At 40.0% G+C, this 15,175-nt stretch overlaps 1 protein-coding gene across 2 annotated transcripts in view; it reads left to right on the top strand.

Annotated features, from left to right (window-relative positions):
- Nucleotides 1-10,960, top strand: part of JADE2 (jade family PHD finger 2) — a 189,988-nt gene extending 179,028 nt beyond the window's left edge. For both annotated transcript variants that reach the window (XM_087709532.1, XM_087709531.1), the window contains exons 11-12: nt 299-427; nt 4,891-10,960. In XM_087709532.1, the coding sequence (XP_087565658.1) occupies nt 299-427; nt 4,891-5,783 (1,022 nt within the window). In that variant the 3' untranslated portion in view covers nt 5,784-10,960. The remainder of the gene's footprint in view (nt 1-298; nt 428-4,890) is intronic.
- The last annotated feature ends 4,215 nt before the right edge of the window (nt 10,961-15,175 follow it).

Below are 15,175 nucleotides of genomic sequence, written 5' to 3'. Positions count from 1 at the left end.
ATATTTTACTATTTTATCTGGCATATTTTACAGATTGTAATTCACCATAAGATGTTTTGAAGGACATGAAAGAAGCCAGTATTCTAAGTTAATAAAATAAGCAGTGGCTTCTCAGGTGATGAAGTCTCCCCATGGCTGTTGTTTCTTTTAATGCATTTTACTTTGCTGTTCCTTGTGTTACCAGGTTAGGGACAGATTCACGGACAAGATCTGCGTGGTCAGTAAGCCAGCACCAACTTGATGGCACCTGGACCTTTATTGTGTTATTGATTCATTCTTTTTTTTTTAATTTGAACAGAGCAAGCTGAAAAGAGAACAAAAGGAAGGAGAAGTGATCCAAAGAGAAAAGGAAAAGATGATAGGAAAAGCAGTCCTGAGAAGAAAGAGAAGAGAAAATCAGGGAATGAGTTAGTACTGGGACAGCTGGGTAAGTTTAGCTTCAAGATATACGTTTGAAACCTATCAAGGCTTTAGATGATGAGGGTATAAATACTCAAAATATTTTCTGAGAAATAAATGTTTTCATATTCATTTCACTTTCGGCGCACATTCATTTTAGCCGTACAGGGTAAATTTTTGAAAAAGAGGAGATGCGTTCTTTCCTCGGTTTTGCATTCATACTAGTTTGTATGAATCAAATATATAGGGCATAATACACTATATTGCCAAAAGTATTCGCTCACAACTGAATCTGATTATTTGGATGGGTGAGCGAATACTTTTGGCAATATAGTGTCTTTTGCAAATTGCAGATGGCATTCCTCTGGACAGAGTGCTCAAGTATATAATGGCTGTTCCATTATAGATATTCTTGGATGCAGCTGTTTAATTGGGTCATTTAGGTTATGACACAAAAACCATCACAGTTGCTGCTACACTGGGATAGACTTCATGGTATGCAGGCATCGGTGCGCATGGGGATGTGTCCCTTGCCCTTGCCAGACTCTCTGCACTACTTAACTTCCGTTTTTATATCGTGTTACCTTTTCTTCTAAACCAGTGTTTCTCAACCTTGGCCACTTGAAGATGTCCGGACTTCAACTCCCAGAATTCCCCAGCCAGCATTCGCGGACATCTTCAAGTGGCCAAGGTTGAGAAACACTGTTCTAAACAATGTCTCTGGATTCCACATAGCCCATCATGGAGCCTTAGAAAATAAAAGCAGTGGACTTTTGCTTTTATTTTCTGCATTTTATTTTATTTTCTACTTCCGCAAAATCAAGCTATGTTGATTTTGGAACACATGTATCCAGAGAAAAGAACATAGGGCATGGGAAGAAAAGGCATGTTTTTGTGGGATTGATGGAAAGGACAAAAAACTGGCCACATTCACTGTTATGGACCCTTTATAAATATCCAAGTTCCCTCTCTCCAGCAGCATCCATTTGGTAAAAATATACACAGTGTGCTCCTTTATCTTGGTAGGTGACTGAATGGCTGATGCTAGAGAAGGACCAGGAATTGAAGATTATTTTGATTTTACTTCTCAGCAACTCTCCATGCACTTAAACGTTGTTTTGAACAGCCCCTCAATTTAAGGATTAGAATCATTCTGTAGAGTTACTTGATTCCAGATTTCACTGACTAGTGTTAACACTAGAATCCATGGGAGATATGTATGCTGAAATGCTATAGAATTTTATCCTTTTTTCCATTATTTTCTTTAACGGCATCATCGGTTCTTTAGCTATAATACAACTCTGTTTCTCTTTTTATTTTTGAGAGTATTATATTTAGAAGGGCTAAACCAGCAGCATCAAACTGTGATTAAGAAAAGGCTGCACAGGCACCAATAGATTGTTCAGTGGTGGAGATGATTATTAGATTATGGTTCATCTATCTGGGGTAATATTCCATTTCTGGATGCAGTTGCACATGACTTTAAACTGAACTGGGTTGCTCTTTAAAATGGATTTGAATTGTTGTGAGAGGGTGTCAGATGATGGTAATAGGGACCAGAACATTGTTTCCCTTGCAAAGCCCTATCAGCTAAACTAATCCGTATTAAGGAGTATTTCTTCAAATCACTGGGAGCCAGGGGTGAAATTCAGCAGGTTCTGGCAGGTTCTGGAGAACCAGTAGTGTAAATTTTGAGTAATTCAGAGAACTGGCAAATGCCACCTCTGGCTCGCCCCAGAGGGGGTGGGAAGGGGGATTTTGCAGTATCCTTTTCCTGGAGTAGGGTGGGAATAGAGATTTTCAATATCCTTCCCAGTGGTTGGAGCAGTTGCAACCATCCCGGAACGGTGTTTTGGTGGGCCCACCCACCCGTCTGCGTTCCTTACCTGCTTTTAAGCCAACTGGGCCATTTGTGCACATGCATGTAGCGTACGGCGCCTGCGCAACCTCCCCTGAGCAGCTGGAGTGTCGCAGAGTGGCGGGTGTGCATGTGTGCATAGTACGTGTGTCCAAGGTGGGTGCCCAGCCCCATTGCAGAGATTTTGCAGTATCCTTCCCCTGCCACGCCCACAAAACCGGTAGTAAAAACATTTGAATTTCACCACTGCTGGGAGCATATGACCCCCCCATGGAAACAGTTTTACCCATTGTGAAGGGCAAAAGACAAGCCTAGCTCTAGGGAGGTACTGCTTCAAAATGCAGAGGCTATCTTAAAGAGAAATTCCATTTTCTACATTTCACTCCCTCTTTCTCACTGATGAAAGCTATAGGAAAGTGTAGCTCTAGAAAGCTTTGGCTTCCATACACTTGGAGAAGTGAGGGAAGGGTGAAAATATTCCCAAAGTTTTAGAAAAGAAGAGGAGAACAGCAAAGCAAGCAGTGGGATGTAAACTCACCCTACATACAATGAATGATGTATGCGTGGAGTGTGTGCCTTATGACCTCAGTCCAAATCTTAACTTGCTGTAGGTGAACCACTGTTTGAAAAGACTGTTGCACAGAAGGAAAGGTTGGCTTTACTTTGAACATGTAAGCTAGAGGGGATCCCCAATTCTATTCTGATGACCACTGACAGAGAACCTCATCATGCCGGATCTGTTGCTGTGGATGGTTTAGAGCAGGGTTGTCAAACACACATCGTTATGGCGGCGTCACATGACGTACTGGGACTTTTTTCCCCCTTTGTTAAACCGGACGTGGGCGTGGCCAATGCGTGACTCATGGGCCGGGAGTTTGGCAGCCCTGATTTAGAGAAACAGCATGTTCATAGTGATCCACACTCTGTAGCCTCCAGATTAGTCTGTGGGAATGCACGGAACTCCAGAAGTAGTTTGGAAACTTCAAATTAAAACAATCTGCCAGGCTATTAATAGAGTCCAGGTACTGCAGGAGCGTTTCACAACTATTACAGTGGCTCCTCGCGTATTTTTAGTTCGGTTTTACTGATGGTTATCTTTAAAACCTTCCACAGTTTGAGACCTGTTCTTCAAAGCATCATAAAAGATCTTATTTAGAAACTATCTTCAGGTGTCATTACTATCTGAAGTAAAACAAACGCCCCTTGTGGAAAGTGCTCTTTTTCTGGCAGGGTGTTCAATTTATGGGATACTTTCTGCCAGAATTGCCTGTTCTCTATCCTTGTCCTTTAAGTGAAATAGCTTGTTTATTTGAAATATCCTTTCATTCTCATGTATAATTTGATTCATCCAAAACTGCTATTCAGGGGTTTCCATTTCTCAACAGCAGGAAGCCTGCTGGAGTTTCATTGTGACTTAAAAACTAGCAAATCTCTTGTGGCATAAACTTTTATGGATTCCAGCCCTTTAATTACTAGTCATGCCGGTGATTTTTATCTCATATATTCATGGTTAAAAAACAATATCAAAAAGGGTGTATTGAATATTATTATGGTAAGTATATAACACTGGAAAGGGTAGTCCTCGACTTAGGCCCAGGATACCTGCGAGACCACTTACTGCCACCGGTAGCTCCCACCGTCCAGTGCGATCCCACAGAGTTGGTCTCCTCAGGGTGCCGTTGGCCAGACAGTGTCGGCTAGCGACCCCCAGGGGGAGAACCTTCTCTGTGGGAGTGCCTTCCCTCTGGAATGAGCTGCCCCCGGAGCTTCATATAATCCCCGACCTCCGGTCCTTCCAACGCGCCCTAAAAAGTCGACTTTTTCAGCAAGCCAGCCTGGCCTGAACAAAACAAAATAAATTGTTGATCATTGTTAATTTTAATCGAATTTTTTATTGTTAATTCTAATTGGGTTTGTTTGGGATATTCTATTTAATTCTTTTTAACGTTTGTAATATGTGTTTTTTTTTTAATGTTGTACGCCGTCCTGAGTCCTTGGGAGAAGGGCGGCATATAAATCCAATAAACCTAACCTAAACCTAACCATGACCACAATTGAGCCCAATATTTCTGTTGCTAAGCGAGACATTTGTTAAGTGAATTTTGCCCCATTTTACAACCTTTCTTGCCACGGTTGTTAACTGAATCACTGCGGTTATTAAGATGGTGGCACGGTTATTTGGCGAATCTGGCTTCCCCGTTGACTTTGCTGGTCAGACAGTTGCAAAGGTTGGTCACATTACCCCCTGATACGGCAGCCGTCATAAATATGAGTCAGTTGCCAAGCATCTGAGTTTTGATCATGTGTCCATGGGGATGCTACAAAATAGTCATAACTACCCTTTTTCAGTGCCATTGTAACTTCAAATGGTTACTAAACAAACTGTTGTAAATCAAGGATTACCTGTATTTAACAGTGAGGCAAAAGGAAAATTATGTTCAGAAAATAGAGTGACCATGGGGACAGTGGCTATTCACAAAGTAGTTGCTTCCTATGATTCAGATATTCTTGCATTATTGAAATGGTTTCTTGTAATCTAATTATTAGACAGTGTTTGAATTTATAATGAGTTGTAAAAAAATAATAATGACTGATCTTAACACATTCTATGTTTCTACCCATTCTTGCAATAGGCTTGTCAACTTCCTTTCCCATTGCTGGGACCTTCTTCAACAGCTGGTTGGCTCAATCTGTACAGATCACCACAGAGAACATGGCAATGAGTGGATGGTCCTTGAACAACGGACATCATGAAAACACCACTCCAGGCCTTTCTGAGGAACTTTTACAAGATGAAGAGACCTTACTAAGTTTCATGATGGATCATTCCTTGAAGTCCCCATTGAAACAGAGTGACACAACTAAGAAAACTAAAAGTAAACATCGAACACACACGAAGAAAAAAACAGCAAGAAATGGCTTAAATGCCCTCTTTAAAAGACATCAAGAAGAGGATTCAAACAAATGGACTAACAGCAGTTATTTGGCAAATAACACCACAAAATCTTTATCCCATGATTTAAGAAATGGCAAGGCAGAGAAAAGTATGGACAAACTACACTCAGAGCGCAAAGGGGCATGTGAAGTGAAAAAGACATCTAAGAAGGGCTCTTCTCATCCTGTACTTCCTCTTCCAAAAGCAAATGATTCTCAAGCATCCCCCAGCCTCATAAATAACCTAAACCATGATGAGGATGTCATGAAATACACCCCAACAGATCCTAACTCTCTGGTTCAAGTGCCTGATTCAGTAGGTAGTCTGAAAACAGTGGTGAGGTTCAAATTACCGAAAGAAGGCAAAGGGACTCAACGATCACAGAACAAGACACCTGAAATGCTTCACGGACCTCCAGAAAATGAAAGGTCAAAGGTTATCTTGCATCCTTTTGACAATGAGACTGATGGCTACTTTTCAGATGCAGAAATGAGTGACTCTGACACAGAATCTGGAAGTGGCAGAGGGCACCACAGCCAGTTAGATTCAGGAAACGAGGATAATTTCAGAATGAGCATTTTGGCATCTTAATGCACCTCTGAGACCAGTCATGACAGCTTTGTGAGGCCTAAATCCAGTTAAAACTGCCATGTCCAATTTCAACTGGTATCATAACAAAGGGTTTTGGTTTGTTACTTTGTTTTTAATTTGTATATATAATTCAGAAAAGAGCACTGTTGTTTCCTCTCTCTATATGCTTGAGAAACAGCTCCAGGCTTCACCAATTTAAACTTCTATACAGTCACAGTAGTTAACCCTTATCACATCTATATCTTGGTTACATAGAATGCAAACATACACATTATTAAGGTCATCAGTTTTCTGGGAGCAAGCAGGACATCTCAGGATTTTAATGAGGAGATCTGAGATTGCCAGCATCTGTTGTTCATGCAGGGATGACAGTTTTATGGGCATTACTTTCGGAAGGAGAATACTATGGATACAACTATATCCACAGGACGTGGAATAGTGAAAATAGATGTTTATAGGTATGTGTGTGTCTGTGCACCTGCACATGAATGTACACATGTGCAGGGTTTGCCAGTGTGTATGTTTGCGTGTGCAAGTATGAAGTAAAATAAGCGATTCTTTTTTTTTTAAAGAAGCACAACAGGCTTATTTGAAGAAAGCACTTAATGGGTAGAGGAATACAACATTGTATTTATGGTCTACTAAACTCTTCCCCCCTTCTTCTCCCTCATCCCTCACCTCTTTAGTTCAATTAGGGTCCATCCAGGAAGCAAGAACCAAGATTTAACACTCTATCACTCAAATTATCAGCTGAGCAGCTCTACAAAGACCCATCCAAAGCTCTCAGTAGATAGAAATTACAGATCCACGCTAAAGCTGCTCTGTTCCCTGTCAGTATCTTTCCAGATTAATTTGGGGTATTATTTATACTATTCATTGGTAAAACCTAAACCTTTGCTTGTTAGAGCCATCCCCCATAATTTCCTCAGGTTAAAGTAGCCTAGTATGGGCCAAACAAAGATCAGAAGAAGAAATGTTTCAATTACTCAGAGGGGGAATTATTCAAATCGCTTCAAAGAACTCCAGTCTGTGCTTTCATGATAACTCAATAAATCTCTGCTCATCTCTTTAGGAGCTGCTACAGTAGCAGTCACTTGGTTGAAGAGGCAGCATCATTGAAACATTTCCTTTCCCATCTCATTGGTTTTTATAAACACTAATTACATTGATGGCTTTTCCCCTTTATTTCCTTTCCATTCAAAGTAGAAACTTGTTAGTGAGCCATCAGCACATCCTAAGAGGGTGATTCACAGAAGTCAGCATTCTAAATATTTCAGTAATACTGTACATCAGATGTTTCTAATAAGCCTTAAACGTTGTTTAAAAGCTGATGTGACTTATGAGTCATAAGGATCTCCACGTTTGCACTTCGTTACACTATTGATTCAATTTTGGCTTCAAAAGTTACACAGTTTTGAGTTTGCTACAGGCTTGATGGGAGTGGCCCCAGTGTAAGCTCAGGGAAGTAAAATAAAAAGACAAGTGAAGTTCACTAAACATTTTTGCTGATGGTAGGTAACTTTGAATACGTGTGTGGGTGTGTGTATGTGTGTATGTGGTATACACACATTTATACATATCCTTACATATGCACACTGGGACACTTTCAAACTGGGGGAGAAAAGCATCTTGTAATTCTGATGAATCTGTGAAATTATTTTATGGATGCCAAAGAATATAGTAAAATAGCACAGCCAGAAACCAGAAACTCACTATGAGCAAAAGCTGTTGAGTAACTAAAGGACTAAATCCGTATTCATGACCCACTTTGCACGCTTGCTGAAGATGATGCTTTCATCATTTGAACCACCTTCCACCATTGTGATTTCTGATGTTACTTGTTCACTGCAGTAAGAGCAATATTGTTGGTTTTTGGTGGATTTTTTTTTTTTTTTTTTTGGTTCTCTAATGCCATATACTGGCAATTCTTTTTTATTTTGTTTTTTTTTAAAGTCACATTATTTTTACCAGTCTTCTGAAGTTCTTAATACTATTCCAGTTGAGCTATAATTTAGAGAATCTCTATTCTGGAAAGCAACCAAAATCAGTTGCCAAATACACGACAGTGTTTTACTGATATATGATTGCAAAACTATTTCTCAAATCATTGACCAAAATGGAACAGTTCAATGTTAGTAGCCTAGCATATGGATTGGCAAGTAAATTTTGTTCCACCTTCAAGGCTTGGTATGTTCAGATAATGTTAAATACAGTAAATAGGACTTAGTTTTATCTTATCAAGCTTGCTAGACTTTAGCTACAATATCCTAGTTATGTCATACAAATAATCAATATGCTGCCTTTAATGGATCTTGCTTCCGTGTGCTTCAGTTCAACTATTGCTTTAAAAACAGAGAAAAAAATCCAGAAATCTTGCTGTATGCAGCTTCATTTGCTAGCTACTGCATTACTTGCTTGCTCACTCAATACAGGACAGCAAAAGGGGTAAACTTTAAAGAACAACCAAACTAAAGCAACACCTCTCTTTGTTTAGATGATGTATAGAAGGATGGAACACTCCATTTTTTTTTACTGTGAATAAGATTCTATTATGAAACCGTTTTTAAAAAAAGAAAATGCAAAAATAATTATTACTTTGCCATGGTCCAGAGTCTCCAGTGCAATCTTAACAGTGATATATATAGATAGATAGATAAATGTATCACAAAAATATCATTGAATGTTGCCGACTTACAGTCTTCCTTAAAACTGGAGGGAACAAGACAGCCTGTATTCATGTAGGACTTCAGAGAGTCGAATGGAGTGTTGGAGTACAGCCTTTCTATAGGATATGCTCATAATGCTTTAGCTATCATGTTTTTTGCAGAGAGCAAACATTTACAAGGCTACAGTGGGTTTTGTTGCATAGAGAATAAAACTCTACGTGATAAAAAGGATACCGAAGATTTCACAAAGAAACAGGAACCCACTTTTTCCTAATAACTTTAATTGCCCTTCCCCTCACAGAAGTGGTTGGACTCGAGAGGGGCTTCTGCCAGCAAATAAAAGAGTTTTCACTGATTCCTTTTGCAGTTTTCCACCTCTTACATTGTGCATTACGAAGCATTTCAGGCACATAGCATGAATTGGTAAAAATCTGCATGCACACTTCAATTGTTGAAACCTTATGGGGAAGTGTGTGCGTTCTTCCTTTCTCTGAATGATAGAACTCAACAAGGCTGGGTTCGTAAAGTGTACGTATTTTTTGCAAATGCCGAGGAATATGGATTTGGATTATTATTTTTTTAAAGAAATAATATGCTCAGACTAAATAATGCTCACTAGAGTTCACAGTGTCCCTATAGAAATGTTTCTCAACTTTGGCAGTTTTGAAGAGGTTATTCTGGGAGTTGTAGTCCACGCCTCTTTAAAGTTGCCAAGGTAGCTACAGTGAAGTCCAGTAAGTGCCTTGGACTCGGTTTCAGTCTATGGGATTAAAGAATAAGCCCTCTGCCAGCTGCTGCAATGTAATATGGAGGAGGGCACAACTTCCGTTAGTTCAGCGGCTGCCCTCACTTAGGGGAACGTGCTGAAGGTTGCAGTCCAAAAGTGGGCAGCGCCAGGCCCCATTTGTCAAGAGGGAGGCTGGGAGCTCAAAGGGTTGGAGTGAGTGCCTTAAGCCAGGTACAGGTTTTAAGGCACATAGTTTGCTTCCAAATGCAAACTACTACCCACTCTGAAGGCCTTCAAAGGGATGCCAGCGGGCCCATTTTTATGTTTTCATTTTGTTTGTGCCCCCAATAATAGTGTTGCCGTGTGGTGGAATAAACACAGTGAAATGCTCCAGATGGTTAAATCAAAGTCTTCTCTAGTATTTGAGGCTTGATATATATAGCTAGCTGTCGAAGGGAGTTGCTCATCGCACAAGGCGGGTGTTTTGTCACGGTTAAGATCCAGCTCTGAATTACTTAAAATCTGTTCTTTTGTGTTGTTTCCAGTAGTGTATCTGTTAGCTCCTGCTCAGTTGACAGCTATGTGCATATTCGTCAAAACCCTTTTAAGGAGAATGCCAATCTTCCTTTGCTACTTAGCACCTGCCTCTTTTCTTGTAGAAGCTAGAGAGATTTGCATAAAGGAAAAAGGAATTGTATGTGAAAAATATTTTTGATGCATTATAAATGTATTTTGAAATGAACGGGGGGAGCATAAATGGTCTATTTTATTACATAAAGGTCTTTAATCCAATAATGTGTGAACTTCAGGCATTGACATTTGCACTGTAAAGGGTGAATCCTGTTAGCATCATGATTATGTATTAACATGGCTATAGTAAAGCTCATTTTTGTGTTCATTAATAAGGATCAAACGTTGTTTTTGAAACCTTAGATTTAAATGGAATGTCTTAGAGTCCAGTTTTAGGAAATGCTCAAATACACTCAAATTTCACCTTCAGTTTTTGGAAACAGGAATTTTGTGGTCTATTTTCAATCTTTTGTTGATAGTTATTTTGTCAGCATTATTAAAAAACAAAGGTTTGGCAGTGCTTTTCCTCAAAGCACAGTGGAGGTTTAGCCATTTCTCCCCAAAAAGTGTGGGGGGAAAGGGTAAAATTCATTCCTGCCTGTTGCAACCTGTCACAAGGCTCACTTTCCTGTTACTAAATGGGTGTGGCAATTTGGTTGTTCTTTAAGGAATCTCTTGCACACTTTGGTCCATTCCACACTGACATAATACAGGCCCACTCTGTATCAGTTACAGGAAACAATATGAATGTCACAGGAGGCAAAAGCCACCTGTTTTCTTTGTTTCAAAGAAAGTGATGTGCCATTTGTTAATATAAAAGAGAAATATTGAAAATATATTGAAAAGAGCAATTTTAAATTATTTTTGGCTTATGTTGCAATATTTATTTTCTTGTATTAGAAATTCCTTTGTAGAGAAAAAAATGTATTTTTCATTAATGCAAAACCTATTTCTCCTTTTTGTACATTTTCCATGTTAGTTAATCCTTAAAGCAATATAATGTATCAAGGTTGTTCTGTGTGAAAGCTGTATTATGCATGCTGTTTGTGTTGCCTTGGAATAGGTCTGTCTGCCATAATTTTCATCATGTTTCGATTTAGTGTATGCTTTAATACACATTGGGACCATGGCCCATTTGCTTATGGAAAAAGAAATACCTTTGCATTCTTCAATGTGTTAGCAAATGCAGTCAATAAAGATGTGTTTTCTGTGTATCTTGATCTGAATGTTAAATATTTAGCAGCCCAGGTTAACTCAGTATTAGAGGAAACCGTCCTTTAATATGTCCTCAAGTGTCCACAAGACTTTAAGATGAATATATGCAATATGAATTATTTCTATCAGCATGGATGATATCGTTCAATGTTAGTTTCTTAATTGTGTGGCCGGGAGTGTTCCATAGTTCAATTAAAGGACAAAAAAGCTGCAGAATTTGATATGAGCTACTTTTCAATAGTTTAGGAACAGAAACGAATGTCTCGAAAGACAGAACAGTGAGCACAAAAACAAGATTTTTAAGCAGAGGAAAGTGCTTATTTTCATCTATTTTCTAGTTCACTAAACACTCCAGTGACTGCTTATACTCCTACACACAACCCAGAGAGCAAGAAATAAAATTGGATGGATTATGTGTTTTTAATGTTTAACTTACAAGACTTTAAATATTGAAACCTCATGAAGAGGAGGATGGAGAAAACAAAATGATCAGCTTTATATGACAAACTTTGTTATTAACACTAAACAACCAGGTGCAAAATCATAGTTCTGTAGAACCAAACTGATTGTATATGTTTCTTTTAATGTCATCAGGCTTTCAAGTTAAATAAGTGAACAATACCAGATACTCCTTGCTTAACAGTGGGTAACAGGGACAAGCCATTCCAGCAGTTCCACTTGTTAGGCAAATCCTGCACAATTACAGCATCCCATGGTCATGTAATCACCATTTCCAATTTCCTGCTGGCTTCCCCATTGACACTGCTTGTTGGAAGCGAGCAATGAAGGTCACAAATAGTGATCACAAGACACTGCAACATCATAATTGCCAAGCACCTGTAGGACAATCATGACTGTGTGGATGCTGCAGTGGCTGCAATTACAAGGATCCAGTGCAAGACCCCTCCAGTGCTGTTACAACTTTGTATGGTCACCAAAGAAGTTTCTATAAGATAGTAAACGCATCCTATGAAAAAAACAAATGACCTTGGATCTCCAAATGCCAAAACACTGACTATACAAATAACAGCAGATACGTCAAACGCATAAAGGCAAATAAAAAGTGTCCCATTCTAAAGTTCATTTAAGTAGACAGGTAAATGTGTTTAGAATTCAAGTTATAAACACATAGGGGTCAAAATCCAACACAGTTCTTTCAAGTCCTGAGTTTCTAAGTGTAATTAATTCTGAATTCGTTTATAATCAGACACACAAAGATATTTTAGTTGCATTCTGAAGTTAATTTAAATATAACAAATGAGGTTATTCTCTAAACAACTTTCTTCTGTCAAGTTTCTTAAATGTAATGAACATTTTTGGAAAGTTTTACCAACTTGTTGCTATCTTTGCTGACTTATGCAATTGGGGAGGATAGAGCAGGTATTTGTAGCAGCTACCCACCACGTTATCAGCTGTTTAGATTTTTGAAGGATTAGAAGGTAGTTAAGACATCAGAGAAATCTAAAAGCCGTTTAAGCTTTTTTCCAGGCATAAGAAGCTGCTGCTGCTGCTGCATCTTCTAAAACAATGTACTTTGAAATACATTTCATTGATCATCACTGATGAATAAGCAATACTAGCCTCCAAATTCTGCATTCTTTATCCTCTATGTGATCTGGCTGACCAAATGTACTGGAAATGGAAATTTTATTTATTTATTCATTCATTCATCACATTTCTACACCACCCATCTCATCTAAGTGATTCTGGGCAGTTTACAATAAAACCTATGATGAATCTGATTATTTCCTGCTGGAACAATGAAGCTACGAACCAGAAGAGATTAGAAAAATATTGCAAGTGTTCTTGCTTTTCATTAATAGTATATTTTGGAATGGCGGTCCTGCTGACTTTAAATAATTGAGATTCCCTCTCCCAGATTGGGATTTCTAAATGTGCTGTAAATGAAGTCAAAACAGCTTAGGACATTAGTAGAAGCCTTGCACCAAACTACCTGGAGTGGGTTTGAGGGAAAGGAAAGCCCACTTAGAAATCTTTTCCCCCCTGGGTCTCTGTTCTGACCCCCCACTCTTCACACACCAAAGCACGCCGAGACAAAGATACTTCAAGGATTTATTAACACACAGACTAGCCCTTGGCAGCAATCCAGCACAGACCAGACCTTGGCAGCAATCCAGCACAAACCAGCCTTGGCAGCAATCCAGTTTGCCAAGCTAGCCACGAGAGTTCTCCAGCTCCAGTAAATACATTGACTCCTGCCACGAGCGTGTGGAAAGTCATTCCTTTTATAGTCTTGAGAGGAGCCTAATTACCACCAGCTGAGTTCAATTATCTCCTGTAACTGTGCAACTGTTCTTTACACCTATTAGCCAGGAGTGGGTTTCTCGCCCCGTTCCAACCGGTTCGGTTGGAACGGGGCCGGCGGCGTCCTTGGGCGTACTAGCATCTGTGCGATGCTCCAGCTGCTCCTGGAGGATCGCGCAGGCGCTGTATGCATCCTGTGCATGCGTGGAAGCGCAGAACTCATCAAAACCGGGTAAGGAGCGCGGGCAGGCGGGTGGGCCCTTCACCGTTCCCGGAAGTTACTTACTTCCGGGTTCGCCAACCAATCGGTTTGCAGGGACTGCCGCGAACCGGTTGAAACCCACCCCTGCTATTAGCCCTCCGTTGCCGAGCATTCAGGACCAACTCCCTTGTCTCCTCCCCACTGCTCCAATGCATGACGTCGGGATCACACTCCCTTGTCTCCTCCCCACTGCTCCAAGGCTCAGGCACCTCCTGGTGTCCAACCAGCCTCTCTGCGCCCTACTTGGAGTCGGAACCCTGTTCAGGGTCCTCCACATCCTCCAGAGCCAACTCATAGGGGCCCTCGCTGTTGGAGTCTGGTGCAGCTCCAATGGCTCCTGCTGGGCCACAACAGGTCTCCATATTCTGCTCAAGCACTGATAGTTCTCAACCCTGTAATAGAGGTCTAAAGACCCTTATCAGAAAGAAAACCATTCAAGATCACAGAGAAAAAAATGGTCATAGATAATCGAAGCCACACAGTCCAAAAATCACTCCTCAGTTTGGCAAACTATAACAACACTAAACTCCATTATGGTATCCCTCAAGTACACCACTTCCAAGGCCCTTATTGTGACCCACATGCTATCCCCTATGTAAGGATATACCATTATCCTCACTGTCAGCTCAACATTGAAGAAGCTTCTTGGATGAGAAGTGAGACATCTTCAAAGAAAATGCAGAAAGTCCAGTTGCCTCCTGAAAAAAACACCTTTGGGACCATGACTTGGATGAAAGGAATTTCCAGAGACATTATCCTCATTGCCACTGTAGCCTCCAATCAAATGCAAGGAAGTACAAAAATTCATTAATCAGCTCAAGCATGGTAAAGCCCCCAGAGGATGACTGTATCCCCGTTGAGTTAATTAAATCTAATACAAATTTGTAGGACCCTATATTGGCCTATTTATTTTCATATCTTAACCACACAACCAAAATTCCAGAGGCTAGGGTGGAAGCTATAATTGACCCCTTATGTAAAAAGGATGATAGGGATGATCTGGCTAATTATAGGCCAATTAGTCTATTGAACATTAGCATATGCCACATACTTATTTATCAGTCTCCAAACATGGATAATAAGAGGACAGAATAATTGATGCGGAGCAAGCAAGGTTTCGAACAATATGTTCTACCATACACCATTGCCTAGTGCTTCAACATCTGGCAGATAAATATACAAATCACTGACCTGGATTTATATGCAGCATTTATTGATTTCAAGGCAACTTTTGATAACATCTCAAGAGCATCTCGATGCTCTACAGATAAAGACTCCTGTTAAAATGGAGCTGAGGTAACTGGAAAGGGGACCTTTCTGATTTTATTCAATCTATCAAACACAAATGAGAAACAAGGATGTATTCTATCATTGTTTTTTAACATATATATCTTTCTCTGATCAAAATTCTTCAGAAATATCCATGGATCTAAATTAGCCCATAAATATCTCCAGGAGTGGGTTCCTGCCAGTTCTAATCTCTTCTATAGAAGAGGTCCCACAAATCTACAGTGCTGTTTAAAACCGGTTCCAGCTCCCTCCCCCCGCCCGTCCGCACATCATCAAGATGAAGAGCGAGAGGAGGAATTCTGGGAGTTGAAGTCCACAAGTCTTAAAGCTGTCAAGTTTGAACACCCCTGGGTTTTTTTTAAAGGATTAGGGGTGCAAGGGTCTTGTAACTTGACAG

This window comes from Thamnophis sirtalis, unplaced genomic scaffold (assembly GCF_051295495.1).
Source record: "Thamnophis sirtalis isolate CommonGarterSnake01/CBP01778 unplaced genomic scaffold, rThaSir2_p1.2 scaffold_3, whole genome shotgun sequence".
NCBI classification, from domain to species: Eukaryota; Metazoa; Chordata; class Lepidosauria; order Squamata; family Natricidae; genus Thamnophis; species Thamnophis sirtalis.
Note: the sequence above shows the minus strand (reverse complement) of the source record. Positions and strands in the feature narration are given on the sequence as shown.